This window comes from Tasmannia lanceolata, unplaced genomic scaffold (assembly GCF_043159265.1).
Source record: "Tasmannia lanceolata isolate RefF3 unplaced genomic scaffold, GAP_Taslan_0.1 ptg000008l, whole genome shotgun sequence".
In the NCBI taxonomy this organism is placed as follows: domain Eukaryota; kingdom Viridiplantae; phylum Streptophyta; class Magnoliopsida; order Canellales; family Winteraceae; genus Tasmannia; species Tasmannia lanceolata.
In genome coordinates this window covers 4,234,263-4,257,722 of record NW_027518685.1, presented here as the reverse complement: position 1 = coordinate 4,257,722, position 23,460 = coordinate 4,234,263, and the positions used below count along the sequence as shown (strand labels likewise).

At 38.6% G+C, this 23,460-nt stretch overlaps 3 protein-coding genes across 7 annotated transcripts; all 3 read left to right on the top strand.

Moving 5' to 3' along the window:
• The first annotated feature begins 1,782 nt into the window (after window positions 1-1,782).
• On the top strand, window positions 1,783-3,850 carry LOC143884013 (Protein kinase superfamily protein). 4 transcript variants are annotated; one of them, XM_077387365.1, is made up of 6 exons: window positions 1,783-1,963; window positions 2,047-2,201; window positions 2,310-2,520; window positions 2,625-2,862; window positions 3,090-3,240; window positions 3,345-3,850. In XM_077387365.1, the coding sequence occupies exons 4-6, from the start codon at window positions 2,828-2,830 to the stop codon at window positions 3,651-3,653; spliced, it is 495 nt and encodes a 164-aa protein (XP_077243480.1). In that variant the 5' UTR covers window positions 1,783-1,963; window positions 2,047-2,201; window positions 2,310-2,520; window positions 2,625-2,827; the 3' UTR covers window positions 3,654-3,850. The 4 variants fall into 4 exon arrangements, with proteins under 4 accessions (XP_077243480.1, XP_077243482.1, XP_077243483.1 ...); XM_077387367.1 differs by having other exon boundaries at window positions 2,625-3,004; XM_077387368.1 differs by lacking the exon at window positions 2,625-2,862.
• Window positions 3,851-5,125: 1,275 nt separating this feature from the next.
• LOC143884007 (cysteine-rich receptor-like protein kinase 15) lies at window positions 5,126-11,345 on the top strand. The gene is made up of 7 exons (XM_077387357.1): window positions 5,126-6,095; window positions 8,277-8,396; window positions 8,483-8,676; window positions 8,781-8,991; window positions 9,076-9,313; window positions 10,536-10,686; window positions 10,792-11,345. The coding sequence occupies exons 1-7, from the start codon at window positions 5,267-5,269 to the stop codon at window positions 11,098-11,100; spliced, it is 2,052 nt and encodes a 683-aa protein (XP_077243472.1). The 5' UTR covers window positions 5,126-5,266; the 3' UTR covers window positions 11,101-11,345.
• A 3,843-nt stretch (window positions 11,346-15,188) lies between these two features.
• On the top strand, window positions 15,189-19,291 carry LOC143884006 (cysteine-rich receptor-like protein kinase 25). 2 transcript variants are annotated; one of them, XM_077387355.1, is made up of 7 exons: window positions 15,189-16,181; window positions 16,642-16,764; window positions 16,912-17,030; window positions 17,148-17,358; window positions 17,960-18,197; window positions 18,374-18,524; window positions 18,775-19,291. In XM_077387355.1, the coding sequence occupies exons 1-7, from the start codon at window positions 15,281-15,283 to the stop codon at window positions 19,108-19,110; spliced, it is 2,079 nt and encodes a 692-aa protein (XP_077243470.1). In that variant the 5' UTR covers window positions 15,189-15,280; the 3' UTR covers window positions 19,111-19,291. The 2 variants fall into 2 exon arrangements, with proteins under 2 accessions (XP_077243470.1, XP_077243471.1); XM_077387356.1 differs by having other exon boundaries at window positions 15,191-16,181; window positions 16,915-17,030.
• The last annotated feature ends 4,169 nt before the right edge of the window (window positions 19,292-23,460 follow it).

The following is a 23,460-nucleotide window of genomic DNA, read 5'->3' as shown; positions in this document are numbered from 1 at the left end:
ATGAGAATTGGGCTAAATTCTCTAGAGCTCTCATGAAATCAGGATATAGCACATGACCGAAAAGTGCAACACTGTATAAACTTGCTTATGCCTTCTGTGTTGTGTGTGTGGTATGTTGTTTCAGTTTATTACTAAAAGTGCTTGGTTCAAGACATATGTTCACCAAATACTTGATAAACTCGATATACCTGCACTAAGTAAAGGTTCAAGTCCAAAAGACACCTCTACTGATGCATAACACATCTTACCTTGATCAAATCTATTTACATTTATGATTTATTTCTTATAATTTTGAATTAGTGGGGGATTGTTGACTTTTTTATGCAAGTCTTTTTGTAATTCAATCTTACAAAGGGGTGATTTTAGTCTTTTACATTGGCTTTACTTTTTGCTTTAGGGCTTCTCACTCAAAGTTAAAGCTTCCCTCCAAAAAAGACTAAAGCCATGAGAAAACTTTAGTCCCAAATGGGAAGTGTGAGAGGGTGAGAGTGGCCATATATATACTTTCACTCTCTTAGTCTTGTGAATGAGAAAGAGGTCATGGGAATCCTACGCGCACGGATCACCCACTTGGGTCCGGTGGGCTTTTGGTATTACCACACGCGCGCCGCCCGGCCCGGCCCGGCGCGGCTCAGCCGGCCGCGCGCGTGGGCCCAAAGCCTTTTTTTATTTTATTTCTTTTCTTTTTCTTTAATCATTATTTAATACTTTTTACCGTTTGAGATTCCTTAAATCATGGTTTTGTGACCGTTTGTGAAACGTCTCTCACGCATTAAAAGAGTGCGACGTTTCATCCCAACGTGTCTATTATTTTTCTATAAAAACGGTTTTACAGAGATAGAAATATATACAGAACGGATTCTTCTTCTGATATCCTCTCTCTGGTTTCCTTCTGGTTTTCCCAACCTTTCTGATCAAGGCTTTTGGCACATATAAGCAAGTTGTTAGGCATCCGGGCTGCATGAGTGCACACCCCTGGAGCGAGAGTTGTTGTATCCTGGAGGCATACGCCGTGACGCCCATCTGCACCATTGATTCGTCATAGTGGGGGCGAGATTTGCCTTAAGGACAGCAAAGATTCTTCGTGCCTCAACTCGATAAGTGATCTAACGATTTGTTCTTCCTTTGCAGTTTATTATTGCAGAAAATTGTTACTGTTGAAATCTGCTTTTGAAGTTACCAGATTAATTTCGTATAAGGTATTATCTCATCCTAAATTACAGATTTGCACATCAATTTTTATAACTTATTATAACAGGTATGAGACGTACCCTTTCTATGCAGACTCACTTGGATCAGCAGCACCCGGTCCTTCTCTTGCTCCTCCTCTTCACCTTCCATCATCAACTAACACAACTAGGCAGGGTAAGTTCTTGAATTTATCTCCATTAATTTAGCATAAACTTAAGTTATTTATTCGTGGATCTATAAATCTTTCATTATAGCATATCTGATAGCATTATTAGTCCATTTTTAACGAATCACTACAAAAAAGCTTTTTACCAGACCGCCAGTAGAAATCAAGTCATCTGCTAGTGAAACTTACACCGGCGGATTAGGGGCGGTCAACAATCCGCTACTATATTAGAACATAATTAGGGTTATACTATATATCCAACAAAAAACCCCCACCCTTGATTTTTTATCCAACAAAATGTCAAAAAAAAGAGCTTTTGTTGGATCAAAAATCAAGGATGAGGGTTTTTTCTCTCTGGCCTTTACATGTAAAGGTTGGCCGCCATATAAAATCTCCTTTCTAAAAGCAGAGCATCTTATTAAAGATTGAATGGAAATTTGTTTCCTCCTTCCACTCTTGCTCTTTCATTCTCTATACTTGTTACAGGGAAAGGGAGACAACCATCAAAACTTATAATCTTCAGTACTCTAGGAGGATTACTAGGGCTAAGTCTCTTGGGTTTCTGTGTCTACTGTTATCTACGGCGAAGGAAGAGACCACGAGAAGGTAAATTGGTAAAGAAGGATGTAGCCCTTAGAAACATTTTAAAACTCAAAAACCTATATTACATTTACTGCTTTTCTTTACAGGGAATAGGGAAAATACTCATGCTCTATTACATCATTTTGGGCCTCCCACAGGCAGAGATTTGCCATTAATTGATTTTGACAATCTGAAAGTAGCTACAAACAACTTCTCAAATGCAAATAAGCTTGGCGAAGGGGGTTTTGGCCCTGTTTACAAGGTACCAAACATTTTATAAACTAATGGGTGATTATATCCCCAGTAGTATTAGTATTCCTACTCCAACTAGGCTTTCTAATTAAAAACTAAGACATGGAACTTATTTCAGGGCATACTGCCCGATGGACAGGAAATAGCAGTTAAGAGGTTTTCGAGGAAATCTGATCAGGGTTTGGCGGAGTTCAAGAATGAGGTGATGCTAATAGCCAAACTTCAACATAGGAATCTTGTGAGGCTCTTGTGCTGGTGTATACAGGAAGAAGAAAAGCTGCTTATATACGAATATATGCCCAACACCAGCCTTGATGTCTTCCTCTTCGGTGAGTTGAATTTGATTGTGGTAGGCAATTTTCGCTAGTCTATCTTTAAGCTAGAGTGATTAGTTAATCGCACAAAGCAAATAGTTAAATTTGGTCTTTACCAGACACGACCAGGCATGGAGAACTTAACTGGAAGAGACGGCTTGATATTATCATGGGAATAGCACGGGGCCTTCACTATCTTCATGAGGACTCTCGACTTAGAGTCATTCACAGAGACCTCAAAGCCAGCAATGTGTTGTTGGACCAAGACATGAACCCCAAGATATCAGACTTTGGCATGGCCAGGATTTTTGGCTGAAACCAAATGCAAGCTAATACAAATAGAGTCGTCGGAACATAGTAAGTTATTTTTTTAAGGTGGTTGTGTGCGAGAGAAGACCAATGCCCTCAGTTGAAAAATAGATAGGATAATAATACCCAAACATATCAATAAGAAAGTCTAAAGAAAGCTGCGGTGCTACCGTCATTCATATCTTGTTAGGTGAATGATGTTACCATTGGTCATATCTTGTTATCTTTCATCTTTAATGCCCTAATCTTTCTAACCTCATTTTGATCCCGGACAGTGGATACATGGCTCCTGAGTATGCTATGGAAGGTCTATTTTCTGTGAAGTCTGATGTTTTTAGCTTTGGAGTTCTCCTTCTAGAGATTATAAGTGGGAGAAGGAACAGTGGCTTCTATCACTCTGAACATGCTCAAAGCCTCCTCACATATGTAAACTTTTCCTAGCCTATAGCTATAGTTTCTCTTCCATTTAGTAACTTTGGGGTAGAAAATTTCTCCTAAATAATACTCTGCCAAAAATGCAACTATTACAGGCATGGAGATTATGGTTGGAATGCAAAGGCCAAGAATTGATAGATCCGTCAATGATTGACACGAGTCCGCCAAGTGAAGCATTGAGATGCATCCATATCGGGCTGTTATGTGTTCAAGAAGGTGCAGCAGACAGGCCTACAATGTCATTAGTTGTTCTCATGCTGGGAAGTGAATCTCTAGGTCTTCCCCAACCTAAACAGCTAGCATTTTCGGTCGGAAGAGGAGCAATTGGAAGGCATCAATCTTCAGAAAGTTCTAAAACATGTTCTATCAATGAGGTAACGGTTACTAGTGTCGAAGTTCGGTGAATGAATGGCCCGATGGAGTTGATTCTTTTCTTTGGATGGGTTCAGATCATAACAATTGTATCATGATTTACATCCTAACACACATTGTGTTTGATTTAACATACAGTTTGTAGTATCTAGTGTTTCCTAGTGAGCATGCATCGTGTGAGCTTTACCCAAATTGGGCAAATATTTCTCCAAGGAAAATTTTCTTTGCACCCAAATTACCCATGAAATTCATCCATACCAATGTTCTTGGTTCTCTTTTGTTTTAGTAAAACTACACATTGGAGACAAGACAATGTTTTACCGAATGCGGGGATTTATGTTACCTATGTGGAATACCCTAATGGGACAAAGGGAAGCTGTTCGCATTATTGAAGCAATTCTATTCTCCTTAATATCCCATTCTTTTTATTTAAATCAAATTCTTCCAATTTGACTTTAAGAAATAAAAAATTGGATAAAATGGTATTGTTTTTGGTGCTCTGAAGTGTTCATCTAAAGGATCGAATCAAAATAGGCCCAAAATCAGAATTGAACTAATCAAAACGTCTTAATTCTCTAGATCATGCGCACGGTTGGTGAATTAGATGAATTGGATTGTCCTACAATCTTTTGGGCAATTCTAAGCATTAGAGTAATATGATTATTTATCATCCTTTCTTTAATCATTTGTTTGAAGGCAACTGATTAAAGAATCAAGATCAACTGATTGGTGTAATTTTTTTAATGTGGCTAACCCACAAGTAGGGGCCACTCATTGAACACCAAGGAAACCCCAGTTCAGATATAAATTAGAGATTGGAGCACACAATATACACCAGTCCGCTTAGGAATTACTCTCACAAATAACATCAAATTGAAGAAGCCGAGATTTAGAGAAGTGTTCCTTGCATTTCCTTGATAGGAATTTATTTTAAATACAATACAAGAGATAAAGAGGTTGCAGTAGAGCCCTCAATACATAAAGGAAACTACACTAATCAAATAGAAATAAAATGTAAGGCAATAAATTTAGCAATTAAGTAGGAAAGTCAGAGGGGAATGCGATAAGCTAAGCTAAGAAAATTGGAACATATGGGTGTGTTTGGCAAGGCTTGGCGAAACGAATTGATGAGATTATGGGAAGCAACGCCGAGTTGCTCTGAAGAAGCCCATCTTTTAGTCGTGTAAAACACTAAAACATGTAAAGCAAAGAAATTTTGGAAAAAGGCTTTGTGCGTGGGGGTGACCCGAAATTGTCACCTTTTTTTCTTTCTCTAAAAAAGAGTCGGAAGTCCATTAAGCATGCTTGCCATGTGCATTAAGCATGCTTTCTATACTTTATCACAAATCTTTACTGGTTTTCACTTTCACAAAAGAGCAGACAACTTATTTTCCATTCAGGGCGGCTTGACCATAAATGCACACAAAGAAATTGTGGGTGGGCCCGATTCGAGCTTCTCCAATGGTTCCGATAATTCATACTCTGCCAAAAGTCCATTGAAAGGTCCTTCAACCATAGTTCATATTTCTCACAAAAGCCCCGTACCCTTCTCCTCCTCTTTATAGTCTAGTGAAGCCCCAACAGTTGATGTTTCAATTCCTCCTTTCTTTTCTTTCCAGTTCAAAAACGTTTTCTCCATTCAAACATGTTTCAATTGCTCATTCTTTCTCTTCTTCTCAGCGTGCTCCAAACCCACACTACTGACGAATATCGAACCTATTTTTGCTTAGAAACAGGTAATTACACCTCTAAAAGCATGTACATCATTAACCTCTACAGACTCCTCTCTTCTCTCTCCTCTAACGCAATGCCCACCGGCTTCTACAAGGACAGTATCGGGCAAAGTCCGGACAGAGTCTTCGCACTCGTTCTCTGCAGAGGCGATGTTACCCCCCTCGAGTGCCAGAGCTGCATCAACACAGCGGGTAAACGTATCATACAAGAATGCCCCAACAGCAAATCTGCAATTATATACTACGACTACTGTCTCTTACGCTACTCCAACCAACTCATAGTCTCCTTGGTTGATAATTCCCCAACAGAGTTTTATATGTATAATCAACAGAATATCTCGACCACCCCTCTAGTTCAAAGAAGGAATATATCTGAAACAGATCGGTTTACTCGACTGATCGAAGGTACAATGACTGGTCTTGCTTCCCAAGCAGCCTACTCTTCTGACCACATGTTTGCCACTAGAGAAATCATGTTTACAGAGTCTCAAAGTATGTATTGCCTCGTACAGTGCGCCCAAGATTTGACTGAGATTAACTGCAGTTCATGCCTCCACCGTATAATCTCTGAAATGCCAATATGGCTCGAAGCAAGGATGGGTGGAAGAATCCTTGGGCCGAGTTGTAACTGTAGGTACGAGACGTACCGTTTCTATGCAGACTCACTTGGATCAGCAGCACTCACTCCTTTTCTTGCTCCTCCTCTTCACCTTCCATCATCAACTAACACAACTAGGCAGGGTAAGTTCTTGAATTTATCTCCATTAATTTAGCATGAACTTAAAGTTTTTTATTCGTGGATCTCTAAATCTTTCATGATAGCATAACTGATAGCATTATTAGTCCATTTTTAACGAATCACTACAAAAAGCTTTTTACCAGACCGCCAGTAAAAATCACGTCATCTGCTAGTGAAACTTACACCGGCGGATTAGGGGTGGTCAACAATCTGCTGCTCAATGAGGCATCCCCAAGGTTTTACCTGCGGACAAACATGACCGCTGGTGTATATAGGCTTTTTACCGAAGATCGGGTCACTCTCTACAGAGCTGATGGAATTGCTAGATGAAGTGCGAGCTTTGAATTCAATGGACTCAGTCACACCGACCGCCGGTGAAAATGAGTTAATAATTTTTTTTTTAAATACTGACGGTCATGACTGCCAGCGAAAATAGAAATTTCAAAAAATATATATATTTAAGTTTTCAAAAATCTCAAAAACTGGGTACAATATACACTAGTTTACATAAAGCACAACCTTCTTGCATTCAGTCACATCCTGCTTACATTCAATGACAACCTGTTTTACACAGAATATAAAGCTTCCTGTTTACGAGACAACCTGTTTAATTACATTCCTATGCACATAACTACAATGTAGTATTTAGGAAAACAACCTATTTCATTAGAAAGCTAGAAAGAAATAACGGCACCATCTACCTCCTCGGAGCTTTCATCCCATCATCACATTGGTCTTCTCCTCGAAGAATGACCGCATAAAACCTTGAGTACCCATATGATGAAAAATGAGGGTTTTCAGCACATGCGCAGAAGCAAAACAATAAGAACAATAAGAGAAGGTAAAATGCAATCATACTACTAATGAAGTCATAAAATAAAAGGTAAAATGCTATCAAAGTACTTATAAATTGCTACCAGAGAACTAAAGAATCATCAAAACATCACACAAAAAGAACAATAAGAAATTCTCAATGCCCAAATTAAAGGATAGAAGAAAAGCAATGCAATCATACTACTAACGAAATTATAAAAATCACAACCCTTCCATCCTAGAAACTAAATCTCTATAAAGATCAAAAAATCGAACTTGCGCATGTAAATAAAGTGATAATTATACTAAATGGATAACCAAAAGAAATTCAGATTGGGAAGTTACAACATCGATTGAAGAATCTTGTATACTAACTGAATCCATTTGAGCACTGTTAGTCACAATATTCAACTATTACATGCTTTGAGGGTCATGCATCGAGAGGAACATGGGTTCTTATGCATATCACTTCAAAAGAGGAACAACTTAGCTTTTCCACTTGTATCAGTTATAAGTGACTCATGTTGAGATCACTTAATGGCATCTATAAACATTCATGTGCATTTATGTGCTTATGTGTATACATCTGACAAAATTCAGCTTGTGGACCAATATTCACTGGCCGGCATGCGCATGCTATACAACAACCACTTTTTTTTTAATGCAAAACAAAACACACAGCAATGTAACAACCAGTTTCTTTGAATTCCAAACAAAACACATAGCAATGTAACAACCAGTTTCTCTGAATGCCAAATAAAACACAGCAATGTAATAAACAGTTTCTTAAAATTGTTCAATAGAAACACGAGCAAGAAATTTAACAGAAATAAAAAACCAACATTGTAAAAGATTTATGTGATTAATCACATAGTGTGACTACAACTATGGTCAGCAATCAAAGAGCTTCGACGTAGAGGTGAAAATTTCCAATTCTGAATACCCAAAATGCCTACGACCAAGACTTTATATAGATTTCTAATTTTAATTCCAGCATATAAGTTCACCCAAACACAGGTACATAGGCACTTGTATGATGAAAACCTTATGTTGTCCTTCAAAGGAGTTAGAACCATTGGCTGGCCGAGCTATCCAAAGACTCTTTGGACTCGCATTGTTAGAGAGCATAAGACTATACAAGGGACAAAATTTCATACGAAAATACAATGTTGTTGCTTTATAAAAAGCAGGCAATTGTAAACATTCAGGAGGCTATTGGTCTTCTAGAATCATCCAATCAGCAAAAATTAGATATTAGACACTCACACTTTGTTTCCTTCAAGTGTTTGATGCGAAAAAACAAAATAGATGATGCGGTTTATGCCGATTAATTGCATTTGAATTGGCAAAATGTTTGATTCTAAAAGCAGGGAAAGGGAAGCAATCATCAAGACTAGTAATCTTCAGTACTATAGGAGGATTGCTAGGGGTAGGTCTCTTGGGTTTCTGTGTCTACTACTATCTATGGCAAAGGAAGGGACCGCATAAAGGTAAATTGGTAAACACCACGAATGTAGCTGTTAGAAACATTTTTAAAAGTCAAAACTTATATTACATTTGCTGCTATTCTTTACAGGAAATAAGGAAAATATTCTTGTTCATTTAGGGCCTCCCACAGGCATAGATTTGTCGCGGGTAAATACACATGGTGAGAATGATTTAAAGACTCAAGAATTGCCATTGATCGATTTCAGCACTTTGAAAAACGCTACAGATAACTTCTCAAATGCAAATAAGCTTGGGAAAGGAGGTTTTGGCCCTGTTTACAAGGTAACAACCAATTAACTTGCAACATTTGATTATATATCCATTAGTAGTAGTCGTACTCCAGATAGGCTTTCTCATTGAAAACTAAGACATGGAACTTATTCCAGGGCATACTACCTGATGGAAAGGAAATAGCAGTTAAGAGGCTTTCGAGGAACTCCGGACAGGGTTTAGAGGAGTTCAAGAATGAAGTGATGCTAATCGCCAAACTTCAACATAGGAATCTTGTGAGGCTCTTGTGTTGTTGTATACAGGAAGAAGAAAAGCTGCTTATCTACGAATATATGCCCAACACTAGCCTTGATGTCTTCCTCTTTGGTGAGTGGAATTTGCTTGCGCTAGTCAATCTTTAAGCAAGTAGGTAATCTAACAAAGCAAATGGTTAAATTTTGTCATTAACAGACCCGACCAGGCATGGAGAACTAAACTGGAAGAGACGGCTTGACATTATTAGGGGAATAGCGCGGGGACTTCTCTATCTGCATGAGGACTCTCGACTTAAAATTATTCACAGAGACCTCAAAGCCAGCAATGTGTTGTTGGACCAAGATATGAACCCCAAGATATCAGACTTTGGCATGGCCAGGATTTTTTTCGGAAACCAAAATCAAGCTAACACAAACAGAGTCGTCGGGACATAGTAAGTTATTCTTTTTTAAAGTGCTTGCGGGTGAGAAGACCAATGCTTTCAGATGAAAAATGGAAAGGATACGTAATACTTACTACCCAAGCAAATCAACTAGAAAGGCTAAAAATAGCTGTTATTATATACCAGAAATTAATCATAGTAAAAATTTATTTAGGAGCCATTAAAATTGAGATGATCATACATCGTTGCTTTGGAGTTTACTGTGCAAAATGCAAAGGGATTTTGTGTGGCTGACATCAGACATGCTTTTTTGTTGTTGTTAATATCAGCCATTCACATTTTTTGAATGGCAGTGAAACAGATATCCGAAGCAAGAGTGTTTAGACGACCTCATTCAAATGTTGCCTTCTAAGTAAAGTTATTCAATGATTAAAAATACTCAGAGACAGCATATACTAGCTTAGAACCAAAGGCAATAGTTTTATTTTGCACATAGACTGCCAAGGAGTCATTGGGCAAAGAACAATCCTTTACCGTATCAGTTGAATGATGTTAGGATTGTTGTGTGGGTCTAACAGTCTACACCACATGGCCCCAAACCCACACACAAATCCTTCTGGAAACCTATTTAGAATAGGAAAAATGAGATATTAGTTTCCCATTTGAAAAATGAAACAAAAGGAGAGAGAAAAAAAATGCGTGCATTGACTGTGAGAAGTGAAAAATCGTGAAAAGAAGAGAGGAAAGAGAGAAGAAAGGAAAAACAAGGGTTTCTTGTGTGTTTTACGGGTTTTGAACGGGGATCAAAACCTATTCCTTTTGGCCACTCTTCTTGAAGATTTTCACCGCGTCGTTAAATCCTCTTGATGCACGGATATTGCATGTGAGGATTGATTTCTCCACCTTGAAGATCGGAATGCGAATTTGCGGTGAGAGATTAAGAGTTGTTGTCCCTATAAAGGTAACCCTTGCATTCTTCTACTTTCTTGTATTTCCTTGAGATTTGGGGCTTAAACATGGGAGAGGCAATGTATACACATTTTAATTAGTGGAGATTTTTCGTCGGATTTTCCCCGTGGTTTTTCCAGGAGGGTTTTCCAGGTAAATCTTTTGTGTTAAAATGTTTGAATGATCTCTTGCTATTTGATTCTTTAATTCACATATCGACTTGCTTTGGAAATTTTAGTGCTTTGTATTGAAAAAACCGTACAGCGAGTACTTATATCTTGTTATCCTTCCGATTTTAATGCCCCCTCATTTTGATTTCGGACAGTGGCTACATGGCTCCTGAGTATGCTATGGAAGGTCTATTTTCTGTAAAGTCTGACGTTTTTAGCTTTGGAGTTCTTCTTCTAGAGATTGTAAGCGGGAAAAAGAACAGTGGCTTCTATCTCACTGGACATGCTCAAAGCCTCCTTACATATGTACACATTCCTTATCCTATGACTATAGTCTCTTTATCGATTTAGTTAATTTCAGGAAGAACATTTTTGCAAAATAAAACTCTTCCTCTAATGTTAATATTACAGGCATGGGGGTTATGGGTCGAATGCAATGGCCAAGAATTGATAGATCCCTCATTGATCGACACATGTCCGATAAGTGAAGCATTAAGATGCATCCATATCGGGCTGCTCTGTGTTCAGGAAGATGCAGCAGACAGACCTACCATGTCATCGGTTGTTCTCATGCTGGGAAGTGAATCTCTAAGCCTTCCACAACCTAAACAACCTGCATTTTCAGTGGGAAGAGGAAGCATTGTAAGGCATCAACCTTATGAAAGTACTAAAATCTGTTCTGCCAATGAGGTTACGGTTTCTAGTGTCCAAGCTCGGTGAGCGAGTGGGTCGATGGGGTTGATCCTTCTCTTTGGATGGGGTCAGATCATAACAATTGAATCATGGGTTACATCGTAACACACTTTGTGTTTGATTGAACATAGATTTTGTAGTATCTAGTGTTCCACACATCATGTGAGCTTTACCCAAATTGGACAAATATTTATCCAGCAAAAACTTTCCTTGCACCCAAATCGCCCATTACATTCGTCATTACTAATGATTTTTTTTTTGTTTTCTTTTGTTTAAGTAACATTGGATCTTGCTTATTGTATATCTTTTGGTCCTCTTAGTACAATCTGGTAGGGGTCTGGCTAACCCCAGCTTACCCATAAAAAAAAACAGTAACATTGGATACAAGAAAATGTTTCACCTAATGAGGGGATTTATACTACCTATGTGGAATTGGATGCTAGGATTGTATGACTGGGGTGACTTTTGGCCATGTAAGATCCAACAAAGGATCTATTAGAAGGGTGATCTAGATCAATCAAAGGTAGGAGCCACTATGGAATAAGTGGCATGCTTCCTTGTGCTGAAATGAGGCTGCACACACCATGAAGCATTTCTATTCTCCTTAATAACCCATACTTCTAAATTAAATTTTATTCTTCTAATTTTACATTAAGAAATCAGAAATTGGATAAAATTGTATTGTATTTAGGGCTCTGAAGTGTTTATCTAAAAGATCGAATTTTATATGAATGACGAAATTTAATTGATAAATCACAACACTACTAAATGAAGAAAGGAAAAATCTTCTTTTTTCCCTTGAATTTTCGAATTTATGAAATGGGATGGGAAGGGTTCGAATGCTCGTTTCTTCGCTCGCTGGCTTTTGAAAAATGGCAAATGGTATTGAGACACGCGTGTGTCAAGATCATTCCAAACAACTGTCATTATATTGCCACTTGTCTAACTTAAAAAGTATCATTAGTTAATGTTCTGTCGTACAGGCGCGATAGGGAGAGCTGTTAGGGACATCGGTGATATGAGAGTGTCTTTGGAAAAAAGAGAATCGTTTTGTATGGGTCCCATATGGAGACAATTATATGAGATCAAGACCGTTGATCTTGTAAAACATCATGAGGTGACTCAAATGGCCTTGTAAAATTTAGAATTAAAAAAAAAAAAAACTGCAGTTTTAACTTTTGTCGGCAGAGAACCCTAAATCATGTTTCGGAAATGTGTGATTTCGGTTTTAGTCTCCACCGAAACCCGAAATTTTAGACGAAATTTAAAACCATGGAAGAGTAGAGATCAACATGTCCCACCCTGCCTTGTATAAAGGTGCAACTTGGGTCGTGCCCAACCCAAACTTGACAAGTACAATCCGATTTTTGCTCGGGTTGGGTTGGCATTTCCTCATTAGGTTGGGTTAGGGTTATGCTTTTTTTGGTATCTTTTTTTGTCCTTGCTAACCGACTCAATCCGACCGGATTTGCCAAAAAACAAGTTGGACGGGTTGGATTAGAGTCGAGAGATATTTGAGAGGCAGATTGGGTTAGGTCGACCCATTTCAACCCGAAGTGTTGCACACCTAGGGTTGTAAGAACATCCTCCATGGGTGTTACCCCCCCCCCCCCCCCAACACACACACGCGCGCGCGCAAATTGCACTCCATAATTTTCTGGTTTACAGTTTTCTAAAGTCTGGGTTCCAGGGCAAGAGAAAGGCTAGAGAATTTTGGGTATAATGAGAATATGCCCAAAATCATAATTTCTCAAATTGAATTGTTTAAACCATCTGCATCATGTAAGATGGTTTAGAATATCCTGTAGTATTTTCCGGTAGTACATTCTTTAGAATATCTTGTATACTTTTGGGCAAATCTAAGCATTTTAGTAGAATTTCCAACTGAATATGATCATTGATCATCCTTTGTTTAATCACTTGTTTAGAGGCAATTGATTAAACAACAATGATCATTTGCTGTTGGGTTAGATAGTCTAGATTATCATGCAATCTTTATGATCTGCAACTCTAAGCACTAGAGTAGTAGAATTTCCAATTGAATATTACCATTGATCATCCTTTGTTTAATCAAGTGTTTAGAGGCAATTGATTAAACAATAAAGATCATCTGACTGATGCAATTTTATAATCTGGCCAACGGACAAATATTCGGCTACACACACCTAGGCTACTTGGTTCAGATATAAAATGGAGATTGGTCCTAGGAATTACTCTCTCAAATATAATCTGTTCTTATTGTTTTTCTCTTTCACAAAAGAATAGACAAACTTTAGTCAAGTAATTGTCGCCTTTACTACATTTCCATGACCTCTTCCATTTTCCTCTACAATCCATCTGCACGTTTCATCCACGGCGGATTTTGTCTTGTTGATTTAATTAGTAAAAAGCCATTTGCGATGCCCCGGACGAACAAAATGGAGAGCAGAGAGCATGGTAACCAAATGACAAAAAAAAGGAGCGGAGACGAAGAGAAAGAGTAAGGTGAATTTGGCGTTTCGGCTACTACAATAGCATATTCCATCTTGGTAGGGGTCCTTCCTAACCTCAGCTTGCCTATAAAAAAAATATAGCGTATTCCATTGGCCCTCGTTCTTGGAAAGTGCATCTAAACCACAATTCCTCGTATTGAATTGTTTTAACCATCTACATCATATAAGAGACTGGTAGCACATTCTGTAGATTATCCTGCAGTCTTTTAGGCAAATCTAAGCATTAAAGCAGTAGAATTTCCAATTGAATATGACCATTGATCATCCTTTCTTTAATCATTTCTTTAGAGGCAATTGATTAAAAATAAAGATGATCTCTTGGTGGGTTAGATTGTCTAGATTATCCTGAAGTTTTTTTTTGGGCAATTCTAATAGCAATTAGAGGAGTGGAATTTCCAATTGAATACTTTCTTTAATCATGTGTTTAGTGGCTATTTATTAAACAAATCTGGGTAACGGAGTCATATGGCCTAGACACCGACCTAGGCAACCTTGGTTCACATACAAAACTGAGATTGGAGCAGACCATCTACCTCAGCCCTAGGAATTACTATTTCAAATATCATCTCATCTTATGTTTTTCTCTTTCACGAGAGAATAGACAACTTTAGTCCCGTCACTATAGGTTCCTCAATCCAAAGCCTTTTATCCTCCCCTTTCCTTTTAATGTAACAACCCTCAAGAAGGGCCTGCAGGCTAGAGACCAATTCCACCTCCCACTCAAAATATGATCTTCAAAACCCAGGGTTCCACACAAGAACACTCTCATTCCACTCACTCAAAGCAATCGCTAACAAAGGCCTCCCTATTTGAAGCCATATTGAATAATCTCGAAAATTTACACTTAAAGGACACATCCCCACACCACACATCCTGCCATAATGATATTCTATCACCCCTATACACTTTAAATCTAACCTTTAAGTTGAAAAGAAAAGACATTTTTAAAATGTCTCTTCAAACCGACAACCCTTTTTTTGCAAACAAGTCTAAGGATTCCCATCTCCCCATATCACATCCATACTTACTACTAATGACCTTGACCCACCAACAATCATACTAATCTCCAAATCTCCATAACCATTTACCCAAGAGCGCATGATTAGAATCTCTAATTCTCTTGATACCCAAACCACCCAACTTAATGGAGACACAAACCTCCTCCCATTTGACCAAAGCAATTCCTCTCTTATCCTCTTTCATTTTCCTCTCCAAAGCATCTATACTCTTCATCCAGGGCTTCTTGACTAAAAACCCCACAGCGTGTGGCTGTGACTTGGCCACATAAATAGACTGAAATAGTGTTGTTAGCGATACTATGAGAAGCCTCAGCCTGAGAATCCCTGATCCGAGCCCGACCCATATGACACTAACATGATCTGCACCCTTAATCGGTATGATCAAGGATTGAGATGAACATGACCTCAAAATCTAGAGTGATTTTCAAGTTAATTAGGCTCTCAGATGTAGGGTACCGATCATGCCGAGATCAACTGGTAGGCCCAATTCGTGCGTTTATAGTATCTCATCCCTGTTTCTCTCCCAAAGAAAAGATTTTATAACCAACGAGGTGTGGATATTTACTCTTCCTTGCCTCATCTCTGTGTCACATGACGTTAGTACCTGGGTTCCCAAGGGCCCCACTACAGAGTCAAGCCCAGAAAAGTCCATTGGCCTGACGGCTAAAACCTGCTTGGAACAAATGTTCATCTACCATGGTTCATCATTTTCTCCCAAAAGCCCCGTACCCTTCTTCTCTAGATAGTTTCTTGAAGCCCCAAAAGGAGATGTTCAGAATGTTCAGTTTTCTCCGCTCAAAGATATTTCAATTGCTCTTACTTTCTTCTCTTCTCTTCATGCTCCCAACCCACACAACGCCCGCACCCCTCTTTCAATTTTGCTTGAATACAGGTAATTACACCTCTAATAGCACATACCAGACTAACCTCAACCTTCTCCTCTCTACTCTCTCGTCTAACGCAACCCGCACCGGGTTCTACAACGCCACCATCGGGCAAAGTCCTGACACAGTCTACGCTCGAGCCCGCTGCAGTGGCGATGTTACCCCCGCCGAGTGCGGGAGTTGTGTCGACACAGCAAGTCAAGATATTATGCAACTATGCCCATACAGGAAATCTGCAGTTATATTCTACGACGGCTGTCATTTACGCTACTCCAACCTACGGATATCCCCCACGGATAATTCCCCACGGTTTTATATGTGGAATACCCAGAACGTCTCGAACCCAACTCGTTTTAATGAGACGTTGGGGAATTTGATGGATATTCTAATTTCTCGAGCAGTGGTAGCTTCTTCACCGCATAATTTTGCGTCTGGACAACTTAACTCTACAAGCCTTCAAACAGTATACGGGTTTGTGCAGTGCGACCCAGATTTATCTGGAAATGAGTGCAGTAGATGCTTACAAGGTGCTGTCTCTGAAATTCCAACGTGCTGTGGTGGGAAGCAAGGTGGGAGAGTTGTAGGAATCATTTGTAATTTCAGATACGAGATCAACCCTTTCGTTGAGGCCACACAAGTAGCACCAGCACCTGCTCCTCTTCCACCATCACCACCACCTCTTCCTCCTCCGCCAGCCAACAATACCACCCGGGGTACGTAAGAATTTCAGCTCCTTCTCCTCCTCCGTTACACTTACACTTATAGATAGTTTTTAACCATTCATATTCAAAAGAAATACTAAATATTTGATTTTACAATTGGATTGGATGATTGATTTGATTTTTTAGGCTATAGTGTATCCATAACAAGGCTTGTCAAATAGAGGGTTCTTTTTATTTATGAGAAACAGAGGGTTCTGATCAACCAAATAAGGAACCCATTGCCTCATAACCATCCGATCATAAATCTTGTTCTTTCCACACACTTATCAACGAGATTACACTACTTCACATATAGCTTCTGTAGCTTCTGTAACTTCTTCAGCAATAACCCTTTCTTCTGGCAGAGTTAAGCAAATTGTGGTGATCTTTGTTGTTCTTTTTTGAGTGCTTCTTTATATAGTGTTTCACTGTAAAATCAGCTTTAAATTGAAAGTATATATTGTTTATTTAGGAAGCAAGCGAAGTTCATCTGGGACCACTATTGCTATTGTCGTTCCACTAGTTGTTGCAGCCATGCTCCTCGCTGCAATTTGCGTTTGTGTACTACGGAAGAAGACAAAGGCAGCAACTGCTGGTAAATAACCATGACCTGATCCTTGAAACCAAGCTCTTAACTTTTAAAGGAGTTATTCATTGCATTTTTGCATGATTAGAGAAATGGGTATTTTCTTTTTTCTAACAAAGTTTCTTGAATCCATTATCTTTTATTTTTTACTCTAAGTAGATGGGGATGAAACAATTGAGTCCTTGCAATTTTCATTGGCTACAATTAGAGCTGCCACTAATAACTTCTCTGAAGAAAATAAGCTTGGACAAGGTGGATTTGGTGCTGTTTTTAAGGTATTAACATAATTGGCTAAAGATACTTCAATTCAAATACTGGACTTCTTAGCGATAGTTTTTCAATAATTTGGAATGAAGTAGAGAAATTTTGGTTTCTTTTCTATACATTTGCAGGGTAGAATGTCGGATGGGCTAGAAGTAGCTGTGAAGAGGCTCTCTAGAAACTCAGGGCAAGGTGTAGAAGAGTTCATGAATGAGGTATCATTAGTTGCTAAGCTCCAACACAGAAATCTTGTTAGGCTCTTGGGTTGCTGCGTGGAAGGAGAGGAAAAGCTATTGGTCTATGAATACGTTCCCAACAAAAGCCTGGACAATTTTCTATTTGGTTTGTCCTCAGTTCTCTAATGCCCTGTTTGTCTTCGATTTTGGGAACCAATTGCGAGTCCAAAACTGATTATTGGACTCAACAATCATTCCAATATTCAGTTTTGGACTCGCAATCGGTTCTCAAAATTCAAAACAAGAGGGGCTTAAATATTTGAATGATTGTCCTTTCATGAATTATATCTAACTCTCATGATATATGGAATATCACTTTGCCCTGTTTTCCTTCTAGTTAGCATTTAACATCTCCCTTTTCAGTCAGGTATGCCAGAATTTTCTTCTTTGTATGTTTCGCCTCTTCATATAGATCTTCTGGATTAACTATCAAAGTAAAACGGTACCGGACAAAAATGTAACCCCTGATTTTTTGGGGAATGTCTATTTTTTGTTGAGTTGTGCTTCTTTTGCATTGTTTAACTTGCAAAATTCAGTGTGTTCTGAAAAAATCTTTCAATGACCCTTTGAAAATCTAATTCTTCATTTAGCAGAAGCATGTAATAGTGGTAATCATATCCTTGTAACTATTGCGTATGGATGTGTGGTGAATTACTTGCTAAACTCATTTGGATCCCAACTTGACCCATGTTTGGACGTGTGTACAGATCCAACTAAAAAGGCACAACTGGACTGGCAAAAGCGATACAAAATCATAGAAGGGATTGCTCGAGGCCTTCTTTATCTTCATGAAGATTCTCGACTAAGGATTATTCATCGGGATCTCAAAGCTGGCAATGTTTTGCTCGACAGGGAGATGCATCCCAAAATTTCAGATTTCGGCATGGCAAGAATTTTTGGAGTTGACCAAACTCAAGGAAATACCAACAGAATCGCTGGGACATAGTAAGCCTTTAGACCTTGAATCTCATGTTTCCTTCCTTTATCTACTGAACTTAGTTAACGTTCTGGAATTCAAATCTCCTCAAAATTTAACAATGGAATCTAATTATTTATATAAATATAGTTAAAACAAATATCAGCATAATTGAAAAAGATCTTTTATTGATGACAACTTGCAGTGGATACATGTCCCCAGAGTATGCAATGCATGGACTTTTTTCAGTTAAATCAGATGTGTTTAGCTTTGGTGTTTTACTTCTAGAGATTGTCAGCGGTCAGAAGAACAGTAATTTCTATGAATCAGATCGTGCCGAAGACCTTCCAAGCTATGTAAGTATGACTTTTTTTTATCTTTTCATATTTGACTGAAATGTGGTGAATTCTGTTCTAACCACTAGAATACTAGTCCTTCACCCAAAGTTTTGCGAATGCAACTTGGGTCGGGTCGGGTTGAGCTTTTGCTAAAGAAATGAATTGGAAACAACCCGAACCCCAACCTGAATTCTCAAAAATCAATCTGATTAAACCCCTTCAAGAACAGTGTCTAAATTCAGATGTTGACAAGTATGAATTTCTACAGGCATGGAGAAACTGGAATGGTGGAACAATTTTGGAGATGATTGATTCATCAGTGAGGGAATCTTGTCCCGTAAGCGAAGCAATGAGATGCATCCACATTGGGTTATTATGTGTACAAGAAGATGCAGCAGATAGACCAGCCATGTCGTCAGTCGTTATGATGCTGAACAGTTTCTCTGTAACACTCTCAGCACCATCAGCACCTGCATTTTTTGTGCCTAGCAGAATGGATTTGTACATGAATGATTCACGAGCAACCGATTCTGAGCAGTCTCTAGGTAAGCAAACACCTTTCTCTGCCAATGAAATGTCAATCACTGAATTAGAGCCTCGTTAGTGTCATTAGAGAGTGTACTTGAATGAGAGCAAGTATATGCGGGGAATTGCTGAACTATTATGATAAAAGAAAACTGTCTATTTGTATTCCACCTCATTTTCTGTGAGTAGATATTTGAATGTGTAATAATGATGTTCACACTCTTTTGTTTTGGTATTGGCACTTCTTTGTTTCTTTCAAACTTTTCTAACAGGGATAAACACTCTCTTGTCAGCACTTTCTTCATTCCACTCCCTTGTTGGTACTCTCATTGTCCCCCCTTCTCTTTTTTCTCCCCTCTTATTCTGTGAAGATAACATTTTGGGAAAGTGTATTGATATTGAACGAGAATATACGTAAGGTGAAGAATCTATATCCTCCAATCACATTCCTTGATTGGGAGAGTAAATGGTGTATACAAAACAGTTAGATGACTAAACTAAAGGGGAAGATAATCTAACAAATGGCATCTATCTCTAATGCTCCCAGTCGAGGTGGAGTGTGTAGATTTGACATACCGAACTTGTGAACCGTACTCTGAAAGGCCTCTTTGCCTAAAGGATTAGTGAAAAGATCAACAAATTGGTTGGATAAAGAAATACATCTTGGATGAAGAAGCCTTTCTGAATCTTTTCGTGAACAAAATGGTGGTGCAATTCAATATGTTTGGTCCTTTCATGGAGTGCTAGTTGGTTGCAATATGAAGTGCAGCTTGATTATTGGAAAACAGTGTCACTGGACCCCGTGAGTTACTCCATGATCATATGGTAAATATTTGAGCTATTGAAACTCACAAGTTGCCATCTCCATAGTAGAGTATACTGCACAATAAGAGACAATGTTTTGTTTCTTTGTTTTTAATGAAATTGGTAAATGACCAAGAAAGTACAATTGTGGCTAGTAGATCACGTAGTCATGAGATTATTGGAAAAATCAGAGTCACAAAAAGCAGTCAAGTGTAGCAAGATGTCACAAGATAATAAGACGCCTTAATAGAAGATAATAAGATGCCGTAGTAGGAGTTTCTCAACCTTGAGGTCAGAGGTTCGATCCCAGCTTATCTACCCCTAAAAAAAGGACGTCTTAGTAGGGATTAGCCTCTAGCTCAATGCTCAATGCTCTTCAACCTAGAGATTGGAGGTTCAAATCCTAGGTTACCTACCAAAAAAAGGAAAAATTACCAATGGGGGACTCCAAAATACAAGAATTGCGAACGGGACACACTGTTGAAAAATTGTTAGAGAGGGACGAAATTGGGGTTATGAAGTCTCTGAAAGGGGGTTATCAACCCTCTAAATGAGGTTATCAAACTCTCAAAAGGGGGTTATCAACCCTCTGTAACAATTTTTCAAAGTTGTGTCCCCCGTTCACAATTCTTGTATTTTGGTGTCAACCATTAGCAATTTTCCCGGGATGCCTTAATAGAGAGTGCCATTTAAATACATTTAACAATCCTAAACCACCATCATATGTACTTTTGCGAGGTTCGGGCAAAAATTGACTTATAATATGTACCACATGAACAATGTTAGGGGCCTGGTTTAGGTATTGGCATTTCTCTATTTCTTTCAAACTTTTCGAACTGACTGTTGGTAGCTTGGTTTGAATCGTATCAGAAGGACGAGAAAAATGGAAAATAAAAACGAGATTGATGTGACCATTGATTTCACCTTTTAAAGATGTATATATTGCTTTTATGAGGATTTGAGCCCCTTCCTTTGTCTTTTAGTGGAGGTGGCTCCAATGAATTATGCCTCTCTTTTTTTCACAAAACGAATTCCTGTTTTCCTAGCAGTGCTCATAAAGATAACACTCCCTTGTTGGCACTCTCTTCATTCCAATTCCTTGTTGGCACTCTCTTCATTCTCCCCCTACGTCATGAGCCAAGTAGTTTCTGAACCTACAAGGAGGGATAGCAACCGAGGGATGGGAAGGGTTCGGATGGTCGTTTCTTCGCTCGCTGGCTTTTGAAAAATGGAAAATGGTATTGAGACACGCGTGTGTCAAGATCATTCCAAACAACTGTCATTATATTGTCACGTGTCTAACTTAAAAAGTATCATTAGTTAGTGTTCTGTCGTACAGGCGCGATAGGGAGAGCTGTTAGGGACATCGATGGTTATCAGCGTGTCTTTGGAAAAACAAAGAAAAGTTTTGTATGGGTCCCATATGGAGACATTTATATGAGATCAAGACCGTTGATCTTGTAAAACATCATGAGGTGACTCAAATGGCCTTGTTAAATATAGATTTAAAAAAAAAAAAAAAAAAACTGCAGTTTTAACTTTTGTCGGCAGAGAACGCTAAATCATGTTTCGGACATGTGTGATTTCGGTTTTAGTCTCCACCGAAACCCGAAAATTTGGATTTCGGTCGAAATTTAAAACGAATAGAGTTCAACATGTCCCACCCTTCGTTGTATAAAGGTGCAAGTTGGGTCGTGCCCAACCCAAACTTGACAAGTACAATCCGATTAATCGGGTTGGGTTGCCATTTCCTCATTAGGTTGGGTTAGTGTTGGAAAAAGCTAACCCCATTTAATTTCAGGTTTGAGTTATGGTTGAGGCCTTGGGAACTCTTTTTCTCAATTTTATCAAGATTTTCAAAATCTTAGGGTTATGCTTTTTTTTGGTATCTTTTTTTGCCCTTGCTAACCCGACTCAATCCGACCGGATTTGCCAAAAAACAAGTTAGACGGGTTGGATTAGAGTCGAGAGATATTTTAGAGGCAGATTGGGTTAGGTCAACCCATTTCGACCCAAGGTGTTGCACACCTAGGGTTGTAAGAACATCCTCCATGGGTGTTAACAAACCACACCCCCCCCCCCCCCCCCCTACACACACAAATTGCACTCTATAATTTTCCGGTTTATAGTTTTCTAAAGTCTGGGTTCCAGGGCAAGAGAAAGGCCAGAGAATTTTGGGTATAATGAGAATAAGCCCAAAATCATAATTTCTCAAATTGAATTGTTTAAACCATCTGCATCATGTAAGATGGTTTAGAATATCCTGTAGTATTTTCCGGTAGTACATTCTTTAGAATATCCTGTATACTTTTGGGCAATTCTAAGCATTATAGTAGAATTTCCAACTGAATATGATCATTGATCATCCTTTGTTTAATCACTTGTTTAGAGGCAATTGATTAAACAATAATGATCATTTGCTGTTGGGTTTGATAGTCTAGATTATCCTGCAATCTTTATGATCAGCAACTCTAAGTACTAGAGTAGTAGAATTTCCAATTGAATATTACCATTGATCATCCTTTGTTTAATCAAGTGTTTAGAGGCAATTGATTAAACAATAAAGATCATCTGACTCATGCAATTTTATAATCTAGCCAACGGACAAATATTCGGCTACACACACCTAGGCTACTTGGTTCAGATATAAAATGGAGATTGGTCCTAGGAATTACTCTCTCAAATATAATCTGATCTTATTTTTTTTCTCTTTCACAAAAGAATAGACATACTTTAGTCAAGTAACTGTCGCCTTTACTACATATCCATGACCTCTTCCATTTTCCTCTACAATCCATATGCACGTTTCATCCACGGCGGATTTTGTCTTGTTGATTTAATTAGTAAAAAACCATTTGCGATGCCCCGGACGAACAAAATGGAGAGCAGAGAGCATGGTAACCAAATGAAAAAAAAAGGAGCGCAGAAGAAGAGAAAGAGTAAGGTGAATCTGGCGTTTCGACTACTGCAATAGCGTATTCCATCTTCTGGTAGGGGTCCTTCCTAACCTCAGCTTGCCTATAAATAAAAAAATAGCGTATTCCATCGGCCCTCGTTCTTGGAAAGTGCCTCTAAACCACAATTCCTCGTATTAAATTGCTTTAACCATCTCCATCATATAAGAGACTGGTAGTACATTCTGTAGATTATCCTGCAGTCTTTTAGGCAAATCTAAGCATTAAAGCAGTCGAATTTCCAATTGAATATGGCCATTGATCATCCTTTCTTTAATGATTTGTTTAGAGGCAATTGATTAAAAATAAAGATGATCTCTTGGTGGGTTAGATTGTCTAGATTATCCTGAAGTCTTTTGGGCAATTCTAATAGGTATTAGAGTAGTGGAATTTCCAATTGAATATGGCCATTGATAATCCTTTCTTTAATCATGTGTTTAGAGGCAATTTATTAAACAAATCTGGCTAACGGAGTCATATGGCCTAGACACCGACCTAGGCAACCTTGGTTCATATACAAAACTGAGATTGGAGCAGACCATCTACCTGAGCCCTAGGAATTACTATTTCAAATCTCATCCCATCTTAGGTTTTTCTCTTTCACGAGAGAATAGACACCTTTAGTCCCGTCACTATAGCCTTTATTACATCTCCCTAACCTCTTCCATTTT

Bases quoted from the DNA above. Each gene is read 5' to 3' on its own strand.
- LOC143884006 (XM_077387355.1), top strand. From the start codon at position 15,281: ATGGTTCATCATTTTCTCCCAAAAGCCCCGTACCCTTCTTCTCTAGAT. The intron at 16,765-16,911 runs GTAAATAACCAT...TTTTACTCTAAG, and splicing joins GACAAAGGCAGCAACTGCTG to TAGATGGGGATGAAACAATT. The intron at 18,198-18,373 runs GTAAGCCTTTAG...GACAACTTGCAG, and splicing joins AACAGAATCGCTGGGACATA to TGGATACATGTCCCCAGAGT.
- LOC143884013 (XM_077387365.1), top strand. From the start codon at position 2,828: ATGCAAGCTAATACAAATAGAGTCGTCGGAACATA. The intron at 2,863-3,089 runs GTAAGTTATTTT...GATCCCGGACAG, and splicing joins AATAGAGTCGTCGGAACATA to TGGATACATGGCTCCTGAGT. The intron at 3,241-3,344 runs GTAAACTTTTCC...CAACTATTACAG, and splicing joins CTCAAAGCCTCCTCACATAT to GCATGGAGATTATGGTTGGA.
- LOC143884007 (XM_077387357.1), top strand. From the start codon at position 5,267: ATGTTTCAATTGCTCATTCTTTCTCTTCTTCTCAGCGTGCTCCAAACC. The intron at 6,096-8,276 runs GTAAGTTCTTGA...TTCTAAAAGCAG, and splicing joins AACTAACACAACTAGGCAGG to GGAAAGGGAAGCAATCATCA. The intron at 8,397-8,482 runs GTAAATTGGTAA...TATTCTTTACAG, and splicing joins AAGGAAGGGACCGCATAAAG to GAAATAAGGAAAATATTCTT.